This window comes from Balaenoptera physalus (genome assembly GCF_965194825.1).
Source record: "Balaenoptera physalus genome assembly, chromosome: 2".
Lineage (NCBI taxonomy): Eukaryota > Metazoa > Chordata > Mammalia > Artiodactyla > Balaenopteridae > Balaenoptera > Balaenoptera physalus.
Genome location: NC_138883.1, coordinates 11,503,948 through 11,529,463, shown reverse-complemented (window position 1 = coordinate 11,529,463; position 25,516 = coordinate 11,503,948). Strand labels below are relative to the sequence as shown.

Sequence of the window (25,516 nt, the reverse complement as noted above, 5' to 3'; positions counted from 1 at the left end):
CACCAGGGTAAGTTCAAGCAGGAATTTCTTGTTAATCATTTTACCACAACATGAGTTAAAAAGCCTAGGTTTTTAAGATGTCTCATGTATGCATCTTACTGCAGTATGTTAGATAAGAAATGATATTCTATGTTTGTAGATTGAACAGTTCTACTGAGAAATAGGTGTATCTTTAATAGGCTAAATAGGATCTAGGGAAAAGTACTACATAATAAATTGAGGGCCACAGATGTCTCTGATTTTCCCATTTGGAAGAAAACAAACTTTATTTCCTTAAAAATACAAGCCTTCTCAATAAAAGTTTAAAAAAAATTTTGAGGGACTTCCCTGGTGGCGCAGTGGTTAAGAATCCGCCTGCCAATGCAGGGGACACGGATTTGAGCCCTTGTCTGGGAAGATCCCACATGCTGCGGAGCAACTAAGCCCGTGCGCCACAACTACTGAGCCTGCGTTCTAGAGCCCGCAAGCCACAACTACTGAAGCCCGCGCGCCTAGAGCCCGTGTTCCACAACAAAGAGAAGCCACCGCAATGAGAAGCCTGTGCACTGCAACGAAGAGTAGCCCCCGCTCACCACAACTACAGAGAGCCCGTGCACAGCAACGAAGACCCAACGCTGCCAAAAAATAAATTTATTAAAAAAAAAAATTTTGAGCAGCTTGAAGAAATAATTCTAATAAAGTACATTTTATGAGGGGGTAAGTACAGGGGGCCAGATTCCACAGAAACATATAGTATGGGGACCTAACATTGTCTCAGAAGCTGAGAAAGTTCTGCTGAAGGAAATGTTTAAATGTTCAAACTTCCTAACTAATATTACAGCCAAGCAACAGCAACCTATTATAAAAGAGTAAAAGTTCTTGTCCTTGGCCACAGAACTCTATTAAAATAAGTACTTAATGTGACACAAAAGCACTTACATACATACATATTTGCATATGTCCATATATTTCATATTTAGAACTCCACATGTTTCATATTTTAAAAGATTATCTAAGTCTAGCATCAAGCTTATTTTTAGGTAGGATTGTGGGGTTGACTTTCTTGTATAACAGTAAAGTTGGAGCTGTTTCAGAGAATAACTGTATCCTGCATACAGCCTGTGGCCAACTTTTTTACCTTTAGAAGGCAGCAGATTAGAAAACCAGTCAAGGCATTTCTTTTCTACTGGTCCTTCAAGCTGGTCCCTCAAACCTTCAAAATCTTTTTTCTCATGCATGTGGCTCACTTAGGAAGACAGTATTAGAATCAGAAAAAGATCGATCAGACCTATAACCCAGACCTCCAAACACTAGACCACAAGCAAAAATATGTTGACATTTCTTCTTCATAAACATACTTACTAAACACAGACGGAGACAAAATGTTCAGGAGCAAAGTTCAGCTACTACTTTAAAAATATGAACTATTTTAATTATACAGGTTAAGTTTTTTTAAGGATTGTATAAAGATGAAAGATTATTATAAATCAGTAACTGAGCTAAAGTCCCAATATTAGAGACATTATCACAAACTAAACAAGGTCATTTCTGACCATTTATAAAACTTTTTCTAGTTGGTATTGTTTTAATTACATAAGAGTACTTAGTGGAAGGCTGATGTTCCAAGTAAAACAATACTTTAAAGATATGAAAAGGTGTGTAAATTCAGTTTCCTTAATAGCATGTACTTTGTAAGCTATAGGTTTCAGAATGTGTAACTGGGAAAGTGCTATGGGAATCTTTCAAAGGCTAAGTGTATAACCCAAGCTCTGCCAATAAGCTCTGTAACTCAGGGCAAATACCTAACATTTGATTCACCTCTGAAATAAATCATATAATCTGTAAGGTTACTTCCAACTCTAAAATTCTATGACAATTTGTGTTTCAGTAGGTACATGCTACTTGATTTCTCTGCAGTTTAGCTATCTAAATGAATCAGGAAACACGCAGAGTAAATGAAAAATGCCTTAGTCCCTCGACAAGCAGAAAAGGAATACATACACACACACATATATTTTAGGAATATATACATATATATATTTAAAGGATTTGATAGTCCTTTGCTAAGCAAAATCAAAGTTTGACTACAGGATGACACAAAATATCTTTTTATATTCAACACAGGTTGCTTACCTAAAGACTTATATTTGTGTTAACATAAATAGCAAATCACAGCATAAAAACACACCCCATTTAACTCTCTTAAGGTACAGGTTAAACATATATCCATTGAGTGGTATTGTCTCCAGAAGCCTGTGTACTGTGTTTGAGTGTGGATTCAAGGTTTCCTTGGGTCTCTCTCAAGGGCTCTCCTTTCTCTTCAGTATTTCTCTCCGTTCCCATTTTCCTTCTACTCATACAGAACTGCCATTCTTAAATTTAATACCCAATTTTCACCACTTGTTCATGTCAGTTCCTTGAAATGTAATTGTCCATGAGCCTTGACATGTACTTTTTATAACAGACGCAGAAGCTAAAAGATGTAGACATCACACAATTTAATCCAGAGGCTATTTAAAAAGTATAAAGAAAGAATTCAGTTGCCAACATAGCAGATTTTATACATTATTAAATGTCTATTTTATCTCCATGGTCTGAAACTTACTTCTCACTCAAGAAAAAAGATTCCTTTCTAAACATTTATTCTATCTTTCTTTGATGGAAACAACAGAAAAGTTTCTTCTTTGAAAAAACTGTCCCAGGGGAACAAAACAAATGCTTTCCAAATTAGAGCACAAGTCTTCCTTAAATGTCAGTGTGTGATAAATAAGATATCGTAGCAGTCTTTTAAATTTCATAAAAGCTACAGTTAAGTTGGTGTTTTTGGCCGTTTTGCAGATGGTCCATCTGAGTTAGTTCTGTTATCAACGTTATTTTCATCTTCTGCATCATCTTCATCATCACCTTTTAAAATAAATATTTGTTGTATGACAATATGTTCATTGGTTGAAAGAAATATACATAGCTAAAGCAGTTGATAATGAGACCATTTCACTTTAGGGATTAATAAAACAATGGATATATCAAATTAGAAATATGTACAGTTAAAAAGACTTTGGGAATTTTGGTGTTTAAAACCTTTCTTTTCTATCAGTTTTTTTGGAGATATGATTCATATACATATTCATATTCATATAAAATTCACTTTCAAAGTGAACAGTATATTGATTTAGATATTCACTAGGTTGTGCAACCATCATCACTAATTCCAGTGTTCCAGAACACTCCTCATCTTCCCAGAAAGAAATCTCATACAAATTAGCAGTCACTTCCCATTCCCCTCAGCCCTTGGCAGCCACTAATCTACTTTCCTATCTCTTAGATTTGTCTATTCTGGACATTTCATAAAAATGAATCATAAAACATGTGGCCTTTTGTGTCTGCCTTCTTTCACTTATCATGTTTTCAGAGTTCATTCATGTTGTATAGCATTTATCAGTACTTCATTCCTTTTTGTTGCTGAATAATATTCCATCGTATGGATATATATTTTGTTTATCTACTCATGAGCTGATGAACATCTGTGTTGTTTCCACTTTTTAGCTATTACGAATAATGCAGCTATGAACATTTGTGCATTTGTTTTTAATGGGAACACGTTTCCAGTTCTCTTGGGAGAACTAGGAGTGGAACTAGGAATCCCTAGGAGTAGAATTGCTGGGTCGTACGACAACTTTATGTTTAACTTTTTGAGGAACTGCCAAAGTGTTTTCCAAAGAAGGTACACCATTTTGCATTTCCACCAGCAATGTATGAGGGCTCCAATTTCTCCACATCCTAGCCAAGACTTGTTATGGTTCTTTCTGATTACAGCCTTCCTAGTGGGCATGACATGGTATGTCACTGTGGCTTTGATTTGCCTTTCCCTGAAAGTCAATGATGCTGAGCATCTTTTCATGTGCTTTCTGGCCATTTGTATATCTTATCTGGAGTACTGTCTATTCAAGTCTTCTGCACGTTTGGTAACTGGATTCTTTTTTTTTTTTTTTTTTGGTCATTATGATGATTTTTTTTCAATTGAAGTATAACTGACCCACAACACTGTTAGCTCCAGGTGCACAACACAGTGACTCAATATTTCTGTACATCACAAAATGATCACCACTATTTGTCTTTCTAGTGTTGCGTTCTATCACTTTTCTTTCATAATTGTTACATTTTTGAAATTTTGTATATGTTGAGATATGATTCATATAAGATAAAATTTGTCATTTTAACCTCTACATCTTTTAACAAAGGAAATTCAAACCGAAGCTTTATGGGGACCTCATTAAACATACAAAAGCATTTCTTCCTGTATGAAGATATTCCTGACCCACTATTAGTAGAACAGGCAGCAGTTACTTTTTCAGTAAGTAATGATATATATATATATATATATATATATATATTTTAAATGGCTCTACCTATACCTGTCCTTATTCCAATGATAATATTTTCAACGGATTAGAGAGGAACTTTTGGAGCCAAGAACCAGGACTTCTCTCTCATGGAAACAATCTATTATCTGAAGTTCGTGTAATATTCTGAATTGGTTCCTTCACATTATCTGGCAGTCAAGATGGAAACAAGATGGAAAGGAAAGGAAAGTACAGTACAGTTTAAGCTCCTCTACAGAGGAATTAAGTCCTGATTCTAATATTTAGTTCTTAAGTTCTTCAGCTCAGGGTAGTCAAGACTTAAAAAAAAACGAATACACTTAAATTTCCCGTTTCTACTTTCAAACTGCACCTACAAAACTGGGAAAGGAAAGGAGTCCCTGAGAGTTAAGACTTGTTCATCTTAAATCTGTTGCAATCTTCGGAACCTGCTCCTATTCTGTGACAGATGGCAGTCTTCCAAACTTGTTTGTAATTTCACACCGGGGAAAACTCCTTTCCATCCTTCAACACCCAGCTTAGAAGTCACGCCCTCTCTGAAGTCTTCTTGGGTTCTCTAGGTTTGCAATAGCTACAGAGGAGCCTAGGGTCATCCTCCTACTCTTTAATAAGAGTGTTTTTCTGTCTAACCCCTCAGCGGTCAGAGTTCCACGAGGACAGGAACTGAGTTTCATTCCTTCTCCAGAGCTCAGCCCAATGACTGGCATAGAGCAGTAGACGTTCAGCACGTTTTTGTGTGTGTGTGATATAAATGCAAAGAGAATCGTGAAAAGCAGCCCTAGTAAATGAGCCCAAGTACAGCCCAGATCTGGCGGAAGATGCTAACAATTTTTAGTTGGAGTTCTTCCCCCCAGGCTCACTTTCTCCAAGTTTGCCACTCCACGCGGGCTCCCTGAGCCGACTTTCCCCGGGCGCCCCTGCCCGCCCATCTGTCGCTCCAGCACCGTCTCAGAGCTCACCGTCCAACGCCTCGTCTGGAGCCGCCGCCACCCGGTCCTGTGCTTCCCGCTGTACCGGGGAGCCGAGGAGGTCGGTCACCAGCTCCCTCATCTTAGCCACGCCCGATAACAAGCCCTGGAAAGGGTCGGCGACGTCCGGCGCCTCACAGGGCACCCTCAGCTGCTGTCGCTGACCTTCCTGCCCGACATACTCGGCCAACAACTCCATGGACACCGCCGAGCTTCCAGAACGCGCCACGGTGACGCGCCACCCGGAAGCGGAAGCCAGCTCGCCGCCGGCGCAGGCGGGAGAAGGGAGAGGAGTAACTTCCGTTTGTCGGAAGTCGCTCCTCCCCCTTCCTTCGCTCCCCGTCTCTGGGATTGGTGCCTGGCACTGCGGCCCCGCTTCCTCCGGCCCCGCCCCTCGCGGCCGCTTTTCCCGCCTCCGCCGGGGCCGAGAGGCGGTTTGGGTGACAGTTGAGCATGGCCGGAGCCGAGGAGCCAGCGGGGCGGCAGGCGGAGCTGGAGCCCGTGGTATCGTTGGTCGACGTACTTGAGGAGGACGAGGAGCTGGAGAATGAGGCGTGCGCCGTCTTGGGCGGCAGCGACTCGGAGAAGTGCTCCTACTCGCAGGTGGGCGCGCGGCCCGGGCCTCGCCTTCCACAGGCTCCCCTGCACCTTCTCTCTCCCGCTGGACTTACCCTCTTCCCGCCTACCGCGGCCGGCACCCCCGTGGTGGTCCGGGGCCGCTGTTCGTCGTACGTTTCCCCATCGCAGGCTCAGTTGTCCTATTACCCTTAGTCTCCTGAGCCCCCTTCCTCAGCCTGTGTCCAGCAGGGCTCTCCTTCTTTCTCCGTCTTCCTCCGTCCGGCCCCCCACGATTCTCCAGGCTTTGGCCCTGGAGCGGTTGCTCTTTCCTTCCTTTCCCGTCTCTTCTCGGTGCCTCAGCTGCTTTTCACGAAACCGTCCCCGTGACCTCTCATATCCAGACATCTTTGTCCCTACTTTTCCCATCCTCAGAGCATTTATTAGGAATCGAATGGGAGAGTCAAAACAGAGTTAAAGGAGAGAGCTCGGGATTTGAAAATCTCCCCGTGTGGGCTGGGCTCCTGGACAGCTGGTTCCTCTGCAATTTAGTTTGACAAGTGCTAGCTGGTTTTTTGGAGAGAAAAAGCAAGTACCGCATCTGTCTGCAGTCTGCCCCCCAGGGGGATAGACCGGGACCCGAACAGCTGGTGGCACTGGCAGAGGAGGGGAGGGGAGGAGGGAAAGCATTTGGAAGATGTTGTGAACAAGGGTTTGAGGGGGTGTGATGTCGTGTTTGGTGACTCATCCTATATTTCTAGGTACAAAAATGGAGAAAGGTGGGTAGAAGAAAACTAATAAGAGGTGAGAATTGGTAGGAGGAAGAAGGTTACCTTCCAAGGGGGTGGAGTGGAACACTGAAGGATGGGGAGGGAGACTTGGGGTCATTCTGTGGTGTGGACTGAAATCATAATACCAGTTGTCATCGTTGTCCGGTTGAGTTTACACTGCAAAGTGGTTACATTTTTTTAATACACCTTGTGTCAGCTGTGTTTAATGTTGGCTGGTATTTAAAAACCTTTGGTCACCACTGAAACAACTTTTTCTCTGCTTTCCTTTTTTTAAAAAGTCTGTATGTAAGTTACCTTCGAAATGTAGTTAGGTTTTTGAAACAGACTTCCTTAACTTTTTTTTTATTGTAGTGAAATATGTGGAAAAGTGCACAAACCATGTATAAGTGTTGGGAAAGCATAAACAAAAACACATGCAGGTACGTACTGCCCAGATCAAGAAATAGAACATTACCGGCATACCAGAAGCTTCCTTGTATCTTCCTTGTGTCTCCCCTCTTCCCAGAAGAGGGTACTATCCATCATCAGGATTTGCTTGTTTTTCTTTTAGCTTTTTACTTTGAAACATTTTAAGTCTACAGATAAGTTGAAAAAATAATAGTATGAACATCTGTGTACTTTCACATATATTCACTTTTTAACATTTTACAACATTTGTTTTTTCTTTTACCCCTTCATTGTAATAGACTTTCTTTTTTCCTCAACCACTTGAAAATAAGTTGCAGACCATGACACCACACCTCTGAATACTTCAGCATACATCTAAAAATCAAAGGGATTCATTTAATGCATTGGTTTTCTCTTTGGTGGAACCACAAGCATTTTCCAAAATTAAGTATGATTATTACTTACATAAACTTACACACATTCTCCTACATTTTTATGTGTTGAAATGATTAAGCAGACCAGCTTTTTCACAGCTGACTGAAAATATTAAACTTCTTTCTATCACTTTAAGAAAAAATTATATGAAAACAAGCACTAGTGTATGAAACATGCAACAGTGTTTTGGTATTCTGTTGAATAAGCTTTTTTATTAGCCTCAGTGTTTTTTACAGGAAAATCTTGACCACAGGTAATCTGATTTCAGTTATTTCTTAGATCATAGTATGGGCATTAGGTGACTCTGCCATGTTTCTTCCATTTTTTCTCTCTCTTTTTCCATTTTGGGGCTGTCTTTTAGGGCTCAGTAAAGAGACAAGCACTATATGCCTGTAGTACCTGCACCCCAGAGGGAGAAGAACCAGCAGGAATTTGCCTAGCTTGCAGTTATGAATGTCATGGAAGTCATAAACTTTTTGAGCTATACACAAAAAGGTAAAACGGTCAGAAATTGATGCTGAATGCTTTTCAAATATTTAGATTCTTTTCCAGCTGCACTTTTTTTTCTTAATCTTTTTTTTTGGGCATTCAAAGTAGTTGTGCACTGGTAAAATGTGATGTGTTTTTATATAATATAATTGGAGAGAGCAGTTTTTCCAGAGGGCCTTTTTTTTTTTTTTTAATAAATTTATTTATTTTATTTATTTATTTTTGGCTGTGTTGGGTCTTTGTTGCTGCACGCAGGCTTTCTCTAGTTGTGGAGAGCAGGGGCTACTCTTTGTTGCGGTGCATGGACTTCTTATTGCAGTGGCTTTTGCTGCAGAGCACAGGCTCTAGGAGCGTAGGCTTCAGTAGTTGTGGCACGTGGGCTCAGTAGTTGTGGCGCATGGACTTAGTTGCTCCGCGGCATGTGGGATCTTCCCGGACCAGGGCTTGAACCCGTGTCCCCTGCATTGGCAGGCAGATTCTCAACCACTGTGCCACCAGGGAAGTCCCCAGAGGGCCTTTTAAAATAAAATTATGGTGCAAACTCAAACTACTCCTGCTGCTCTGCCATTATTTTATTAGTGTTTGTGTAATATAGATATTTGTCTTTATGCATGTTAATCTCTAGAATTATTAAATCTTTTATTGTTATGTGCTTGGAGAAATTCTGGATGGCTACATGAACAACAACCAAGGTCACTTTTTAGATCCTAGAAGCCAGTTGAAAGAGGCTGTGACATGAATTTAAAGAGTAAGTCATTAGATTTAAAAAAAAAATTAAAATCGGCTCTTCCTCCTTTGTTTCAGAAATTTTCGTTGTGATTGTGGAAACAACAAGTTTAAAAATTTGGAATGCAAATTATTTCCTGTAAGTAAGCACGGTAACTATAAATGCATGAAAGGTAGCTGTGATCGATATTTGTCCGAGTGGATAAAAACCAAGTATTTTCCAAAAAGGCAGTTGTTATGCTTATTCTTTGTAAATGGACAAATCAATATTAGACTGTATCCCATTTATTACTTTTTGGAAAACTAAGTAACCTTTTCGGAGCCTACAGTATAGATTGTAATTAATATGAAGGATTTGGGGGGGAATGTTCTAAAGTGATTCAGGTTTAATTATGTTGATTGTGCTTATGCTTTAAGGTTTTTAAAGCAAAAGGGATGACTTTAAAAACTGAATAAATAAAACTTGGTAATAATGAGTGGGTTATGTGCACTCAGAAGTTTTTCAGTGCTTTTTGGATAATAAAAACTATGCTTATACGCTTTCAATGAAATAACAGAAATGAAAGAGAAAATAAGGGACTTTACATTGTTCAGTCATTGCTAAAACTGTCATGCTTTTTCCCTCCTCAAAGATTATTTTTAGACAATTTCCTTGCCTGCTTTTTACCTCCTAGTAACCTGGGGGCTTTGGCTATCACAGCTGGGCATTAAGAAGTCTTTTGAAATTCTAGGCCAATGTCAGCTTACATAGGTTGATAATTAATATTTATGATTCATTTTCCCCCAATTGCTACAAAGAAGGCATAGAAAATAAATTTTATTTTTTCCCTGTATCCTGGAAAAAGTATCCCTTTAATAGGAATGAATTTTTTTCCTTTGTACTTTGAAAGTTAAAGACCAGCTTCTGGGGGGGGGGGAGATATTTAATGCACAAATTTATTGAACGCATAAATTTCATGATGCATGAAATTATAGTTAAAGTTAGACCATATTATATATTGAAATTAATATCTTTCAGGACAAAGCAAAGATAAATTGTGGCAATAAGTACAATGACAACTTTTTTGGATTGTACTGCATTTGCAAGAGACCTTATCCTGATCCTGAAGATGAGGTAAGAGATTTAGAGGTTAGCACCGGGACTGTGTCATCTCTAGCCTTCACTCCTCAGCCTTTTGTCATATTTGACCCTTTAGCTGTTCAGCAGGGATTTGGGGATTGTGAAAGGATTCTAGATTTATCCCTTCTTATGAATCTGGGCTGGAGCTACAACCAGAACAGATCCCAACTATTCTTCTCATTCTTGTATCATGAGAATGAAATATTGGACAGGACTTTCTCAAGGCCAGAATTTTTTTCCTTCCTCCCCCTCTTTGCCTGCCTGTTTGCTCCATTCCCCTGAACACTTTCCAGAAAGTGACCTTCAATTTCTTGCATCTCTGCAAGGAAAGAAATAGGGTGTACAAACTGGATCCTCTTAAAAATTTCAATTAGAAGTACACACAAAATTTAAAAAGAATTTTTCTTCTTCCTCACTCGTGTACCTTCTTACCTCCCAGAAACAACCACTGTTAACACTTTTTGGTATATGTATTTTTAAACCTTTTTCTGTGCACTTATAAGTGAGTGAATGTGAATTTTAATTTCTAGTTTCCCTTTATTTTGACAAAAGTGAAAATTCTGTGCATTCACTTCTGCAACTTGCTGCAATTCACATTACCTCCCTGGGCCTGGGTTTATGTCTGAAGTGAGAATACATTACTTATTTATAAAGTTTTATGGGAGTCAGATATTAAGTAACTGATATGAAAGCTTTGATAATTGCTCACAAAGTGCTTAACTTAATGTATTCCTTCTGTAACACCAGTTCATGGAGAATGAACTTCCTTGGCCCCTTAAATTGCTGTTACTCCCTGTCCCCTTGACTTCTGGCATGTGGATAGCAGTTTTACAGAATTGGTAGAGAATTATTTAATGTCTAATTCTAACATGTGCCAGATTTACTTTGGTATCCCAGAATTCGCTGTAATCATTAACAAACAAATGGCTTTCCCGTGTTAGATTCCAGATGAGATGATCCAGTGTGTAGTCTGTGAAGACTGGTTCCATGGAAGGGTAAGGAGAGCTTTTACCTTTTAAAGACATTGTCTTTACAAAAAGAGAAAAGATCTTGTCTTTTGGAATTTACTATATTTTACGTTATAATTACTCTTCTAAAAATACAGTAAAGATATGATCAGCATACTAGTGCAATATATTTTTCCCCCTGGCTGCGTTTGGTCTTCGTTGCTGCACGCGGGCTTTCTCTAGTTGCGGCGAGTGGGGGCTACTCTTTGTTATGGTGCGCGGGCTTCTCATTGTGGTGGCTTCTCTTGTTGCGGAGCACGGGCTTTAGGCACTTGGGCTTCAGCAGTTGCGACGTGTGGGCTTAGTAGTTGTGGCGCGTGGGCTCTAGGGTGCAGGCTCAGTGGTTATGGTACACTGGCTTAGTTGCTCCACGGCGTGTGGGATCTTCCCGGGTCAGGGACCGAACCCGTGCCCCTGCATTGGCAGGCGGATTCTTAACCACTGCACCACCAGGGAAGTCCTGCAATATTTTATAAAATAATGGGCTTTTTGGACAACTTAGTGATCACAAGGAAAATGTTCGGTTTTCTGTGTTCACAGCATCTTGGTGCCATTCCCCCTGAGAGTGGAGATTTCCAAGAGATGGTGTGCCAGGCTTGCATGAAACGCTGTTCTTTCTTGTGGGCTTATGCTGCACATTTGGCAGGTAAATGTCTCTGTGGAGTTGGTATTCCACCAACTTGTGCTGTATGTTCAGAACAATTTGTATGTTCAGTACATAATTTTTATCAACTAGTTTTAACTGGACTCTGTGGAAAAAAGTATAAGATCTGTTCCTTCTCCACAAGGTGCTTATAGATAGATTGGGAGACTACCAAGAACAAATTTGTACTTAAATGGCATGATGCAGAGTATGGGTGAGACCAGAATTAGAGAAAATGGAGGAAGCAGTTTTGAATGGGATTTTGAAAGATAAAGAGATAAACATTGTTCTTAAATGTAAGACATGCTATTGGTTGGGGAGAGGGTGGTGGTATAGTTTGTCATATAGTGCTTTTATTATACTCTAAGAAATTGACCCCAAACCACTAATCAGCAGTGAATGTTCTTGAGGCATTAAATATTTTATTTTATTTGTAATGCTATATGTGTTTATTTTTAAAGTGGCAGTTACCTGCTGCTCTGGCCTCATAATTTCTTGCCCTTCTCACCTTTAGGGAACACTTCACCATACAAACCACAAGCAGCATCAGACATTTTTGATTTGTCTCAAAATTCTTAAACTTGGTGTGCTTTCTTTCTGTTCATACCCTTTCCAATTAAATCTCACTTTCTGCTGGACCTGAATTTATTTCGCATTCATCAGGTTTTCTTAACCGTTCCCCTCTGCCCCTCCTTCATTTCCTTCCCTGTCAGCAGATGGCCTCATTTCCTACTAAACTGAAATGCCATCATGCAAACTGAGTTCCCTTATCATTTCTCTTCTCTCCTTCACAGTATTTCTGTCTCTACACGCACCCTTTCTGATTTCCTTCTCTCATAAAGAAAAGCTGTTGTTTTTTCTAAAACTGCCCTTCTACCTGTATTTGCAGTTAAATCTCTTCCTGTTGCCTCTTGCTTCTTGAGGTGTCCCTCTGTCTTTAACATGTATAGTATTTTTTTTCTCTTTTACATAGAAAGTGCTTAAGTAGTGATTGGTATTTTTAAATGATCTTTTCAGTTGTTTGACTCTTTGGATTAGGCAGGCATAACCTAAAAAAGTGTTATTTCCTTTCTTATTATTCCAGAGATTAAGGTTGACTTTCTCCTTTTCCAGATTCTGAAGTATGTTTTAATCAGACTAAGTGATTTCATTGGCTAACTGGTCTGTGGATATGTGTGTGTGTTTTTTCAATGAACCCACAGTAACCAAAGTAACTGCTGAAGATGATGGGTTGGTGCTGAATGTTGATGCGGTAGGTGACCAGGAAGTTATCCAACCTGAAAATGGAGCTCATCATGATGGTGCCCTCAAAGAGGATGTTCCAGAACGTGGAAAGGCTGCTGAGAAGGAATTTAAAGCAGAGCAGATGAACGAACCATGTACCAGCTCTAGTTCTGAAGCTGATCTCCAGGTAACATGAAATCTGAGGTATAAAAGAAATAAAACTTAAGCAAAATTAATTCTCTAAGCGATATAGCTTTGGGTTTCAGTTGTACCCTTTGCCTAAAGAAATTCTTTGACAAAATCTAAAGTATGAAAACTATGATAGTGTAAAAAACACACTTCAAAACTTAATTTAATTTCAGACAGCATTTAAGAATCAACATCTCAACACAGAATCACAGTCCGGCTGCAGACTTCAGGAGCTTAAAGCTAAGCAGTTTATAAAGAAAGACACCGCCACCTATTGGCCCCTGAACTGGCGTAGCAAGTTATGTACCTGCAAAGACTGTATGGTAAGTACCTGATCAAGTTCAATATTAGTATGTTTTGTGGACTGATGCCTAAAATAAGAGCACCTGAAAAGTATATTTAAAAAACTGATATTAGAGTATAGAGAACTGAACATTTTTTTATATTAAGCAAATTTATGAAATAGTATTTGCAGTCCTAATGCTTATGGAAGAAATTAAGAATTATGCAATACTTTTTATTTACTTAGCTTCATTTCAGTGGAAAATAGCTTATCTTTTTTATATCATAGAATTGCTTGGAAACATATTACTTGAAAGTTACAGTAAGTCAGTGGTTTTTAAATAAAGATCTCTTAGATCGTACAATATCTACTGGGAAGTTGGGAGGTTTCTAAAAGAGATTTGGGCAAAAAGAATAAAACGTTCAAGCAACTCTGCTAAAAGGCTCAGGTTTTTCTGGGTATTAATTAAATAAATTTTTAGTGATTCTCATGAGGTTGACTTTCTGAGAATGACATACAGTTCTAATGGGGAAACTGGTTTTATTTTTTAAAGAAAATGTATGGCGATCTAGATATCCTGTTCCTGACAGATGAATGTGACACAGTTCTGGCTTATGAAAACAAAGGCAAGGTTGACCAGGCAGCTGACAGGAGAGACCCTCTAATGGACACCCTTAACAGCATGAACAGAGTCCAGCAAGTGGAACTTATTTGTGGTAAATATTGTTTGTGAAAGTTCATGAAGTTCATGAAGTTTCCTTCACTATTAAAAACAGTTACATATAAGGAGGACAACTAATACCTATTTTAATTTAACACAAAGATGGTTTAAGTTTGGAATTTTATAGTAGGCCTCACCTACACTTGCTTGATTGTAATGTTGCTGGGTATTTAGCTGCTATTTTCATTGAATTAGGGTTACATGCTAGAATAATTACATGCTTGAGAAACCGTAACATGCTCTTTTGCTTAAGGGTAGATGTATGAGTAAACAATAAAAGGAAATCAATTTCTTTTTCCATCCACTGAAATAATTTTCATTGAACATTACGTGTCATCTTTTTGAGCAAACCATGCCATCTTTTTGACAGTTCTTGAGGATGCTTCAGTGGTTCACAGGAAACCACTAGAAGGGAAACATTCCCAAACCCTTAATTACAGGCTTTTACATTTTTTCCCCCAGTATGCCCAACTTATTTTAGTGATTTCTATCCTAGCCATTTCTACTCGGATGCAACCACTTTTGTGCCCCTTTTTTGACATTGATTATTCCGGTCTTGTATTTGTAACTGTTTGATTAATTTCCTTTTGCCTTTATTGGACTGAAAGCTTTCCGAGGATAGAGGCTGCATCTAAAACATTTTTGTAGCCCTCAAGGTGCCTTGTACATAATATAAATTGTTGAGTGAGTACACGAGTTTTAAAACTTAATGTTTGGGGCTTCCCTGGTGGCGCAGTGGTTAAGAATCTGCCTGCCAATGCAGGGAACATGGGTTCGAGCCCTGGGCCGGGAAGATCCCACATGCCGCGGAGCAGCTAAGCCCGTGCGTCACAACTACTGAGCCTGTGCTCTAGAGCCCGCGAGCCACAACTACTGAGCCCACGTGCCACAACTACTGAAGCCCGTGGTGCCTAGAGCCTGTGCTCCGCAACAAGAGAAGCCACCGCAGTGAGAAGCCCGCGCACCGCAACAAAAGAATAGCCCCCGCTCACCACAACTAGAGAAAGCCCGCGCACAGCAACGAAGACCCAATGCAGCCAAAAATAAATAAATAAAATAAATTAATTAAAAAAAAAAAAACTTAATGTTTGACAAGTGCAAGATATTTCAAGCACTAGAATTCCAGAGAGATGGAAAACTTTTAAAAAAATTCTTAGCTAATCTTTTTGGGAATGAGGATATCTCTGTTTTTTGAGGGTTTTTAAATGAAAAAGGGTCCCAGATGTCAAAATGGAGGAATTTGAGAGAAATTGAGAACACGTTTCTATGCAGATTTCACTTAAAGAAAAATGTGGTTTAGACTAACATACTCAAATGTCAATGGTAAGAAATATTTTGTTTCTAAATGCAAATGGCTTATCTAAAGTTTATGTCCTTTTTTGTTGTTTTGATTTAGAATACAATGACTTGAAGACTGAACTTAAAGACTATCTCAAGAGATTTGCTGATGAAGGCACAGTAAGTTGAGTTAGAGTTTTAATCATAGCCTTGTATGTTTTGAATAAAGTACCTTTTTTTTTTAGTGAAGTATAGTTGATACACAGTACTATTTTAGTTTCAGGTGTATAACATAGTGATTCAACATGTTTATAGATTATACTCCATTTAAAGTTATTACAAAATATTGGCTACATTCCTTGTGCTGTACAATATATCCCTGTAGCTTATTTATTTTATACATAGTAGTTTATGCCACTTAATCCCCTACCCTTCACTTGCCCCTCCCCCTCCCTCTCTCCACTGGTAACTACTAGTTTGATCTTTATATCTGAGTCTGTTTCTGTTTTGTTATATTCATTTGTTTGTTTTATTTTTTAGACTCCACATATAAATGATAACATGTAATATTTGTCTTTCTCTATCTGACTTATTTCACTAAACATAATACCCTCTAGGTCCATCCATGTTGTTGCAAATGGCAGAATTTCATTCTTTTTTATGGCTAATATTCCATTGTGTCTGTGTGTGTGCGCGCGCGTGCGTGCCACATCTTCTTTAACCATTCTTCTGTTGATGGACACTTAGGTTGCTTCCATATCTTGGCTATTGTACATCATGCTGCTGGGAACATTAGGGTGCATGTATCTTTTCGAATTAGTGTTTTCGGTTTCTTGTATACATACCCAGAAGTGGGATTGCTGGATCATATGGTAGTTCTATTTTTAGGTTTTTGAGGAACCTCCATACTGTTTTCCATAGTTCATTTTCTTTGATGAAAAAGATGACTGAGAGCTTAATGCAGGCAGAGGAAAGGGAAATCAATAGTAGTGAAACAGCAGTGGACTAGCCACAGCAGGAGTCCTTCCCAACCCTCCGCATGAGGGACGGAGCAGTCATCCGTGATCTGGCGAGAACAGTTGTCACTTAGGAGCGGCCGTGGGATCAGCCACACTGATTCTCCCAGTCCCGACCTTCAAGCAGGGATTTTTGGAGAAGGAAAGAAAAATGACCAGGCAGAAAAAAAGGAAAGCCAGACCCCTTTTCTGTGATTTTTGAGTTCTAGTTTAAAATAAAAGAACTTTATATTGGGGGGCTAAAACATTTCTCTTGCTGGTTAGGACAGTCTATATGCTTTTAAGGGTGACACTAATTGTATAATGTGTAAATTTTTTTTTTTTTTGGCCACGTGGCACATGGGATCTTAGTTCCCCAACCAGGTATGAGCCCATGCCCCCTGCAGTGTAAGCAAGGAGTCCTAACCACTGGACCGCCAGGGAATTCCCATGTAATCTTTTAAAATAGTTTTCCAGGGACTTCCCTGCTGGTCCAGTGGTTAAGACAACGCACTTCCACTGCAGGGGGCGTGGGTTCGATCCCTGATCAGGGAACTAAGATCCCACATGTCACGGGGTGAGGCCAAAAAATAAATAAATAAATTAATTAATTTATAAAATAGTTTTCCAGTTGAATTTACAAATACTTCCTAGCCCTTTACTACTCATACATTTATGATGGACTTTCTCTTCTAAAATACTTTTCTATCTTCCAAAGGCAGATATAAAGCAAAACTTTTCTTTTCATGGCCTACAGTTGTCCTTCTGGACAAAAAATGTTTTGCTCTGCTATAGCCAGACAGACAAATGAAGTCAGACATGGGTCTGACGGACACTCGGGACATGCCCGGAAACTTGCTTTCTTGGAAGAAGTCTCTGCCAACCGAGTGCTTTCTCGTAAATGTGGGAAGAACTTGTAGCTGCCTGGATATCTGGCAATGCTGCCTTTCTGCAAAATGAATTGTGAAGTCCAAAGTTAAAGAGACTTCCTAAATGGTTTTCTCATTTTTTAGAGAATGTTCCTCACTGTCACTAGGGACGGACGTCTTCCTGCTTCCCAGCAGCTCTTAACAGACAGTTATTCTCATTTCTGTTGCAAAGGCTGTCCTCTGCTTAATGCAGCCTCAGGCTTCTCTCTCACTGGAACTAAGAGGGTCCATGGGTGTAACTGTTTTGGGTTTTTTTTTTTTATAAATTTATTTATTTATTTTTGGCTGCATTGGGTCCTCGTTGCTGCATGCGGGCCTCTCATTGTGGTGGCTTATCCTTTTGCAGAGCATGGGTTCTAGGCACGTGGGCTTCAGTAGCTGTGGCACATGGGCTCAGTAGTTGTGGCTCACGGGCTCCAGAGCGCAGGCTCAGTAGTTGTGGCTCATGGGTCTAGTTGCTCCACAGCATGTGGGATCCTCCCGGACCAGGGATCGAACCCGTGTCCCCTGGATTGGCAGGCAGACTCTCACCCACTGCGCCACCAGGGAAGCCCCGGGTGTAACTGTTTTAACCTCGGCACTGTTAGTGGACGTTCAGGGTCTTTCAGTTGTGTCAAAGCACATGCTCTTGCCTCTGCTTTTGTGTAGTTTGTGGTTGCTGTGCTCTTTATTGATTTTATTAGACACACACTTAAATTCACATAGAAGAAAAAAAGTAGGTATATTGTCGTTTTCCATTCACATTTGAAACAATTGTATCCGGAGTCTTCACATGTGTCTTCAGTGTGTGGATCTTTGTGACAGCAGAGCCGTTCTTCATGAGTCTGAGATAATCTGATGCGATGATTGAAAAGGACGGAAAAATATTTTTTATGTTTGTTTTTGACATTACTAACTAGATCTTTACAAACACCTTAAGTTGTCATAAAGCTCGTCTGCTTTGGTTGTATTTGGCTATAGAAGAGAATGCTAATAAGGTCTGGGTGTTGTCAAATGATGGACTGCCCTTTATTTAATGTTTGTGTCTGACTAAAAAATAATAATAACACTTAGACACTACACATTTTCTAGGACAAACCAATAAAATGATTCATTATTGGACCCAGGTATTTATTCTTTAACATTTCTACTCTGCATGTTGGCTGTGACCATTTGAGGATGCCTAGAAACTAAAGATTACACACTCTAGTTTGTGTAATTTGTGGGCTTTTAGGTCTCCTCCTACTATATCCTTGCCAGAGAAATGTCCTTGTATTGCCTTTCAGCGTTTAATGTTTGTGATCCGAGCTAGGGACAGGTCCTTCACATTGGAACTCCCCAGTATCCTATCTACTAGCATTAGTAAGTGTGCGTTCCCAAGCCCAGCGCCTTAGAGCTCTGAGCTGTGGTTGCCTCCGAGTGCGTGAGCATCTCGATCTTGAGTCTGCGAGGGGTTCTCGTTCCTCACAGGTTGATCCCCAGCTGGCTCTTGGTGCCTGTGAGACTGGTGTGTCAGCTGCCAGTCTGGTGTGGAGTTCTTTCATTTCGAGGAGTTGTCAGATCATGTCTCACCCCAGTGGGTTATCCAGGTTGCCTGTGCCATTTGGGGATGTCGCGCTCTTACCCCTGGGGAGTGGAGAGGGAGGTTTTCGCTTTACACACAAGTATTTGTCCTCTTTCTTACTTCTCTTTCTCCTCTCTCCCTCTTGCTCACTGTATTCCAGTGCTTTCTGTTTCTTTTTCTCTTTCCCTCCCTCTCCCTGCCCCACCTTTATTCCTTTATAATAATAAGAATGTGTTACCTTTGTAATTAAAAACCATGTTAACAAACCTGTCAATTTCGGCACAGAACTCACTCTTGGGGTGAGCAGGGACTCCTTCCGGGTAGGCCTGGTTTACTTTTTTATCCATATTTCCCCTTATTTTCTTATTTTTGATATTTTATTTTGCTAATAGAAACACTTTTATGTGATGTTCTAGTCCTTTTTCCGATAAAATACAAGATAAATTTCTCATTTTTATTGCATAACATGGATATTCCATTTACTGGGAGTACTGCTTCCATAGTTTTTGCCAATTATTTTTCTATTTATATAGCAAACATCTGTAATTTTGGACTCTTGAAGAGGGAAGAGTTTGGGGGTTCCTTTTTTTTCAGTAAAGGAGAGAGCACACATCTCAAAAAAAGCAGATTTTGTTTGCTGTGGGTGCTTCTGCGGAACTGAAGGACATTCCCAAGACAGCTGTGTCCTGCGGGAGGGCAGCGGCCTCAGGCGACCATTAGTCCCCTCAGTTTTCGTCCTGGCTCCGCCACTTTTCTCTTCGGCTGAGATTCATTGAGAACTTGCTCTGTGCTGGGCAGTGTTTTACAGGCCTTGCATCTCATCTGCTCTTCAAACGGCCCTGTTAGATGGGTGCTGCTTTCCTCTCATTTTAATGAGGAAACCGAGGCCGGTGGTGGAACCCACGCTCTGTACCAGTGTGCTGTCTGCCTGCCGCGTGACTCTGGCCGGTCTCTGAGCCAGGACGAGCTTGTCTATGCGATGGAGCTAGGATAATTAATTACACGTTAAAACAGTCCTTATCAGCAGTATTGTTGGACTTGACTGTGAATGTTACAGCCAGTTAGTGCTGTTCTGTGATGTTCCCTGTCCTAATCTTTGCTCTCCCTCAACAGGTGGTTAAGAGAGAGGACATCCAGCAGTTCTTTGAAGAATTTCAGTCAAAAAAGAGAAGAAGAGTGGATGGGATGCAGTATTATTGCAGCTAGACTGGAGTGTGGCGCCTCCTCGTCCAGCCAGTGAAGATGCCACTTACTGTTCCAGGAATAAAAGAGGCATATTTCACCTTTGGTCCCCTTTCTGTCCTCTCCTTGGAGAGGCCTCCTCCTGCTGATTTCACAACCAGCATTCTTCTTTCTGACTCAGCTAAATGCAGCTCATTCCACAGACTTGAGCCCCACCACGCCAGTCCAGCCAGGGTTATTTGCTCATGAGTTTCAAGAAGTTTGATTTGGTTTTGAGAAAGTAAACTAGTTTGGTTTTTTTTTCCCTTATGATTTGCTCTTTAACTCCCAAGTGTGTCTGCCCTGTCACAGAGCCGCCGTCTTCCAGGACCGGCTCTGTGAAGTTCTCTTCCTGTCAGCTCCAACCTCCATAGATCCCCCCACCCCTACGATCGTGGTGCCTTGGGTCAAAGCTTCCTCAAGCCTGTTCTGCCCCTTCTCCCACATCCCTGTTTTCTGAGGTTTGGTCACAGCTTAGAAGGGATCTCAGAGCTTGCTTCCTCCAGGCCAAACCTCCGGAGTAGCCAGGGCTGATGGTTTCCTGTCCTAGATGTTTATCACAGGCAAGGAGATTGGCTGATGGCAGGATTGAGGAAGCCTACCTTTGTTACAAATTTTACTAATAAATTTAAAGTGAAAATTTCATTCACAAGTCTACTGGCACTAGAATATTAGAATTTCAGTACTGTAGTGCTCACAGGGCTTCCTGGAGAAAATCTGCCATTATACTGGTCCCTCTCTGCTGCCTAGAAAATAGACCGGGTACTACCCTGTGAAATCTTGGTGGTTTACAAAGTCCTCTGGGTTTCTTTATATTATCAGGGATATTCATAAGCCTAGATTATAAACAGACCTATTTTGATATTGTTATGTTAAGAAAATGGTATTAGAACCCCCAATAAATTATTATTTTTCCCCTTAAATCTGTGCTGAAGAAAAAAGATACTGGCTTAGCTTACTTGTAGCGAGCAGGGCAGTGAGTGCTCTGTGTTGGGGGACTATGTGGAAGAGATCCCAAGCAAGGCCCTAGGCTGTGCACATGATGAGCTTTATGTATATAAACGTTACTGTCCACAGCTGAGTCCCTAATGACTGTGAGATCTTTTGAAGAACCTCATGGGATGTTGTATAAAACCCCATATTTGAGGGGATGTCCTTTCAGTTGGTTTGAAATCTCTTTAAAGCCCCTCAGTCTATGTGGAAAACACCTTTTGATAAACAAAGAGCCCTCAGTTGCTCTCTCCCTCTGGAGGAGCGTGGTCTTTCCTGACAGGAGACGACACACTTTGAGGTGTGAGACTATACGCATTTGAGGCTTTGGGGCCACAAGTGTATATTAATATTTTTTGTGTGTCCAGCAGTCACAAGTGCCCACCGATCCCTGGATAAGTTGAACTAGGCCTACAGAAAGTCAAGGACTTAAAGAAATAGTACAACTCGTTTTTCTGCATCAAACCTCCTAATTACAGATCCTCATGAAGAGTGACGCGTGGAGCTGGAAGGTCTTGTGGCCACAGGAGATGCCTGCGTGCTCTGAGCTGGCCTTGTAGAAAGGATGGAAAGGCTAGGGTGAGAGCTCGCGGCGTCTTCAAGATGGTTTACATCCCCAGCTTGGGAACTCTGTCCCAAGTCTGAGGATTTTTGAACCCCCTCTGCAAGGTGGTACTAGTTGTGTACCGTTGTGGCCTGAAAGTTTATATCTTCTCAGACATTGGATTTAACTATCAGAAAGTTCCTTCCTTCCTTATGACAGGCCAGGACCCAGTCTTGGAGGTGACGCATTACTGTGCAGCACAACACAAGTCACCCAGTGGTGAAGGGCTTGTCTTAGGGAAGGTGCTGTTCCTTTTACATTAACCAGAAAACCTCTTTTTTTTACCTATTGTTAACAACTAGTTTTCTTATTGACTGTATTGGACCGTCTCTTCTTGTAGAGACTGATTTTGGCCAACATGTGGCAGTTGATATTAATGCATGTTTTATGCAAAACAAGAATATGATATTAGTTACTTTTAAGGAATTCTGGCATTGTATGTGCATTTTTGTAGAATTGTTACTGGACTTATAATTACATACTTAACTCTAGTCAGGTTTCTGTAAAATTTAAATAAACCAATTCAGAATAGTGGTTTTTCAGATTGTTTTTAGTCACTTTTAAACGTACACAGCGTCCCTTGGCAGGCTGTAAGAAAATGGGCCCACTCGGCAGCTCTGCCTGCCCTGGGGCCCTGCTCCAGCAGCGGGGATGGTTTCTGTCTCTCCTGCTGTTCTATCCAATTAGGCCTGATCCCAGGTCCCTCCGGCAGAGCTCCTTCACTCCCCTCCCCACCCCCACTTTACGGCACCTCTGAGGAGGGAGGGGCCCATGATTCCCTCTGGGGCCTAGATGAACAGAGAACAAAGAAATGGGCGTGGGTCATGACCTATCGCAATGGGTTCAGGTGCTGCTGTGTGCAGCGGAGAGGGCTGGGAGCCCACAGGCCAAGGAGGAGATGAGGTCCACCTCATCCATAGCCATTCCATAGCCATTATTTCAAAAGTAAATGTGAGAACAAACCAAGAAGCCAGTGTAGAGGCCCATCTTTGGCCTCCCCGCAGCTCTTGCTTGGAAATGATTCACGCTTGAGGTCATCACCTGTGGTGAGTTAAGCTCAAGTGAATGAAGTGCTCTGTGTAGGCCCGGAGCTGCCCTCATCTCTGAACACGCAGGATTATATAACCATCGATGCCGGGAAGACAGCAGTTCTCCCAGCTCCCCCAGAGGACCCCCGTGGACTGGAAGGAAATGGAAAGAGCAATCCCAGTGATAACCGGACCTCGGCAGCGACCTAGTTAAGCTCCCACGGAGGGTGAGTGTGCTCTGGGGAAGGCGGGGAGCGCAGGAAGCCAACCCAGCAGCGCTCCCAGCACCAGCGAGGCTGCCCCCAGTCAGCTCGCCTGGAAGCGCCCGGAGACACAAGCTGTGGCCTGAGGGGCATCCGGCATTCGGCACCGGCCCAAAGCCACTCTACCTCACTTGTGCCCTGAACCACTGGGCATTAGACAGCTTGCGTTCCATACTTAGTCACAGGATCCCTAGGTTGGAAGGGATCTGAGGAGTCACCCAGCCTCACCTCTCGGGATGGGGTCCCTCCCTGGCGGGTGACCCCATAGGGGACCAGTGCTGGTCTCGGCCACCGGGCTTCCATGCCTCCATGCTCTTGGTGGCAACGCCTCCCCTTCCCTGCCGGGCAACTTGAGGCGCCTTGGCCTTTCTTCTCTCTCAGCTGCGGGCGTAAATCCTGTGAGCCCTGTGGAGCCCGGCTTAGGAGAAGCCAGCGCCCTGGAAGGTGGAGAGGAGAGAAAACCAGGCCCTCGGTGATTCGCGCACTGAGCCACTGGGTAAGTCTCGTCTGAAGCTCATACGACTTGTAGACGTTTCTGTAGCCGGGAGCACTTCTGCGGTTCTCTAGCTGCTGCTTCTGAGCGCTTCTAGTGACGGGGCGCTCCCTACCGCACGCGGCGCTCGTCCCCTGCTCTCCCAGTCTTGGTGCCTTTTCCTGTGGAAAAAGTCTGGACGCTTCTGGCCTTTTCCACTGGCCTCCCATCCAAATCTTTGTTCTGGTCTTCTCCCAGGGATTCCTTGGCTGTTCCTGGTGTTCTCCAGCCCCTGCTTAACTTTGCCTCAACTGCCCCACCTGGAGACTCCCATCCCCCTGGAGATGGCTGGGTTTCTCCTCAGCCATCTATCCTCCTGTGTGGAGCCTGGGGCTTGTGCTGCTCTGTTTCTCCCACTCACGTCCCCAACTCCTGGCTTCCCTCTCTTGCCTCTGCCTCAGGCCTTAAGGCTCCTGGATGCAGCTGACCTGTAGTTAAATGAGCCAAATTGAAAAGTTCTACAGCTGTATTGGGTTATCCAGAGAAACAGAACCAATAGCGGATATATACACCCATCTCTCTCTCTCTCTCTCTCTCTCTCTGTGTCTCTATATATAAATCTATAAAACAAGGAATTGATTCACATGACTGTGGAGGCTGAGAAGTCCCATGATCTAAGGTCTGCAAGCTGGAGACCCAAGAAAGACAGTGGGGGTAGTTCCAGTCCCAGCCCGAAGGTCCAAGAACCAGGGGAGCTGATGATGTAAGTCAGGGTCAGTCCTAGTGCCATAGGAGACCGGTGCCTGAGCTCAGACGGGCAGAGAGTAAATTTTCCCTCCGCTTTTTTGTTCTATTCAGGCCCTCAGTGGACTGAATGATGCCCACCACACTGGGAGGCTCACCTGCTTTACTCGGACTGCAGGTACAAACGCTAATCTAACTCAGAAACACTCTCCTAGACACCAGGATAATGTTTAGCCAGATGTCTGGGCACCCCACGGCCCAGTCAAGTTGACACAGAAAATCAGCCACCACAACAAGCGACCCGTTTGTCTCGTTCCACTCTGAGCAGCACCTGTAGAGTGAGAGAGGCCGCCCGGGGTCTGGAGCCGTGGCCTGTGCCCCCGGCTGTTACGTTCTCTGGGCCCCAGGTGCCGCTCAGGCCGTTCCCGTTGTAAGAGGCCCCCTGAGACCACGCTGGGGTCACAGCACCCCAGCCGCGAGGGAAGGGGCTCTCCGCTCCCTCGGGCCTGGAGCTGTGAATAAAATGGGGCAGCAGCTGAGCAGAGAGAAGCTGCTGAGAATGACAGACGCACCTTCCCCACCAGTTTCTTCACAAAGCTGTGGAGCCAGCCACTGATTCCATCCTCAGGTTCTGTTCTCGGTGCATCGGCAGGTCAGCTGCTGTGACGGAGGCCTCCGGCTCTCTCCTGCCCAGCCTCCCCTCCCCTCCCCTCCACGAACTCTTCACTATGGATGGAGAGACACCGCCGTGTGGCTAATATTCAAATCATTACTTCACTTCGTAACAACACTTAGCCCTGTTAGTGATGACATATTCGTGAGTTTATTTGCTTAGTATCTGTCCTCCCCACTAAACGGTAAATTCCGCGAGGTCAGGGACTGTCCTTCCAGCTCATGGTTAAAGGGCTGGAACCTGGGGGCCGCCTGCCCCGCTGTCAGGTGACTGCACAGCTGCAGGCTGCACGCGTTTGTGCGCCTGATCTCATTCACCCACCCACAGCAGCCTGAAGAGTATGATTGTCCGTCCCCGTTTTACAGATGTGAAAACTGAGGCTCTGAGAAACCAGGGGTCCACAGCTTGCCAGGGGTGACTCCCAGCTCATTTCATTCCACAGTCCGGCCTCATTCAAGTGGGGCACCAGGAACAGTTAAGAATCTTGGGGCAGGGACTATCCTGGCAGTCCAGTGGTTAAGACTTCGTACTTTCACTGCAGGGCGCTCAGGTTCGATCCCTGGTCGGGGAACAAAGATCCTGCATGCTGTGTGGTGCGGCCAAAAAAATTCTTGGAGCAGAAATGATGGACGATATCAATAGCTTTTGCATAAATCACAGGATGTCGTATTTTGCCCTGGGATAGGAGGGACATTGACTCTTTTCTGGGTTTTGTTTTGGTAAATTCACTTATACTTACATGACAGAACTGGACTGTCTTCCAGCATCTAAACCACTACAGGGAGGGTTTCCTAAGCCTTCCAAGAAACACGACCCGAGCGCAGCGTCCCCAGACGAGAGGCTGGGAACGGATGGCGACCCCAGAGGAGAGTGTGGTGCC

General features: G+C 42.6%; 2 protein-coding genes across 3 annotated transcripts; one reads left to right on the top strand and one right to left on the bottom strand.

Annotated features, from left to right (window-relative positions):
• Positions 1 to 1,989: 1,989 nt before the first annotated feature.
• GON7 (GON7 subunit of KEOPS complex) lies at positions 1,990 to 5,589 on the bottom strand. The gene is made up of 2 exons (XM_082451479.1): positions 5,318 to 5,589; positions 1,990 to 2,883 (listed from the first exon to the last, which is right to left on the bottom strand). The coding sequence occupies exons 1-2, from the start codon at positions 5,523 to 5,525 to the stop codon at positions 2,789 to 2,791; spliced, it is 303 nt and encodes a 100-aa protein (XP_082307605.1). The 5' UTR covers positions 5,526 to 5,589; the 3' UTR covers positions 1,990 to 2,788.
• A 127-nt stretch (positions 5,590 to 5,716) lies between these two features.
• UBR7 (ubiquitin protein ligase E3 component n-recognin 7) lies at positions 5,717 to 19,923 on the top strand. Of its 2 annotated transcripts, XM_082451387.1 has the most exons (11): positions 5,717 to 5,929; positions 7,856 to 7,989; positions 8,788 to 8,848; positions 9,728 to 9,823; positions 10,771 to 10,824; positions 11,377 to 11,482; positions 12,682 to 12,890; positions 13,066 to 13,215; positions 13,729 to 13,891; positions 15,293 to 15,354; positions 19,755 to 19,923. In XM_082451387.1, exons 1-11 carry the CDS (start codon positions 5,780 to 5,782, stop codon positions 19,845 to 19,847), a joined length of 1,278 nt encoding a protein of 425 aa, XP_082307513.1. In that variant the 5' UTR covers positions 5,717 to 5,779; the 3' UTR covers positions 19,848 to 19,923. The 2 variants fall into 2 exon arrangements, with proteins under 2 accessions (XP_082307513.1, XP_082307514.1); XM_082451388.1 differs by lacking the exon at positions 7,856 to 7,989 and having other exon boundaries at positions 5,736 to 5,929.
• Positions 19,924 to 25,516: the final 5,593 nt, after the last annotated feature.

What these genes read in the sequence shown, in the direction of transcription:
- GON7 (XM_082451479.1), bottom strand. Translation starts at nt 5,525, where the DNA reads ATGGAGTTGTTGGCCGAGTATGTCGGGCAGGAAGGTCAGCGACAGCAG. An exon ending in TCCAGACGAGGCGTTGGACG is followed by an intron (nt 2,884 to 5,317) that starts GTGAGCTCTGAG and finishes TTATTTTAAAAG; the next exon opens with GTGATGATGAAGATGATGCA.
- UBR7 (XM_082451387.1), top strand. Translation starts at nt 5,780, where the DNA reads ATGGCCGGAGCCGAGGAGCCAGCGGGGCGGCAGGCGGAGCTGGAGCCC. An exon ending in AGAAGTGCTCCTACTCGCAG is followed by an intron (nt 5,930 to 7,855) that starts GTGGGCGCGCGG and finishes GCTGTCTTTTAG; the next exon opens with GGCTCAGTAAAGAGACAAGC. An exon ending in GATTTGCTGATGAAGGCACA is followed by an intron (nt 15,355 to 19,754) that starts GTAAGTTGAGTT and finishes CTCCCTCAACAG; the next exon opens with GTGGTTAAGAGAGAGGACAT.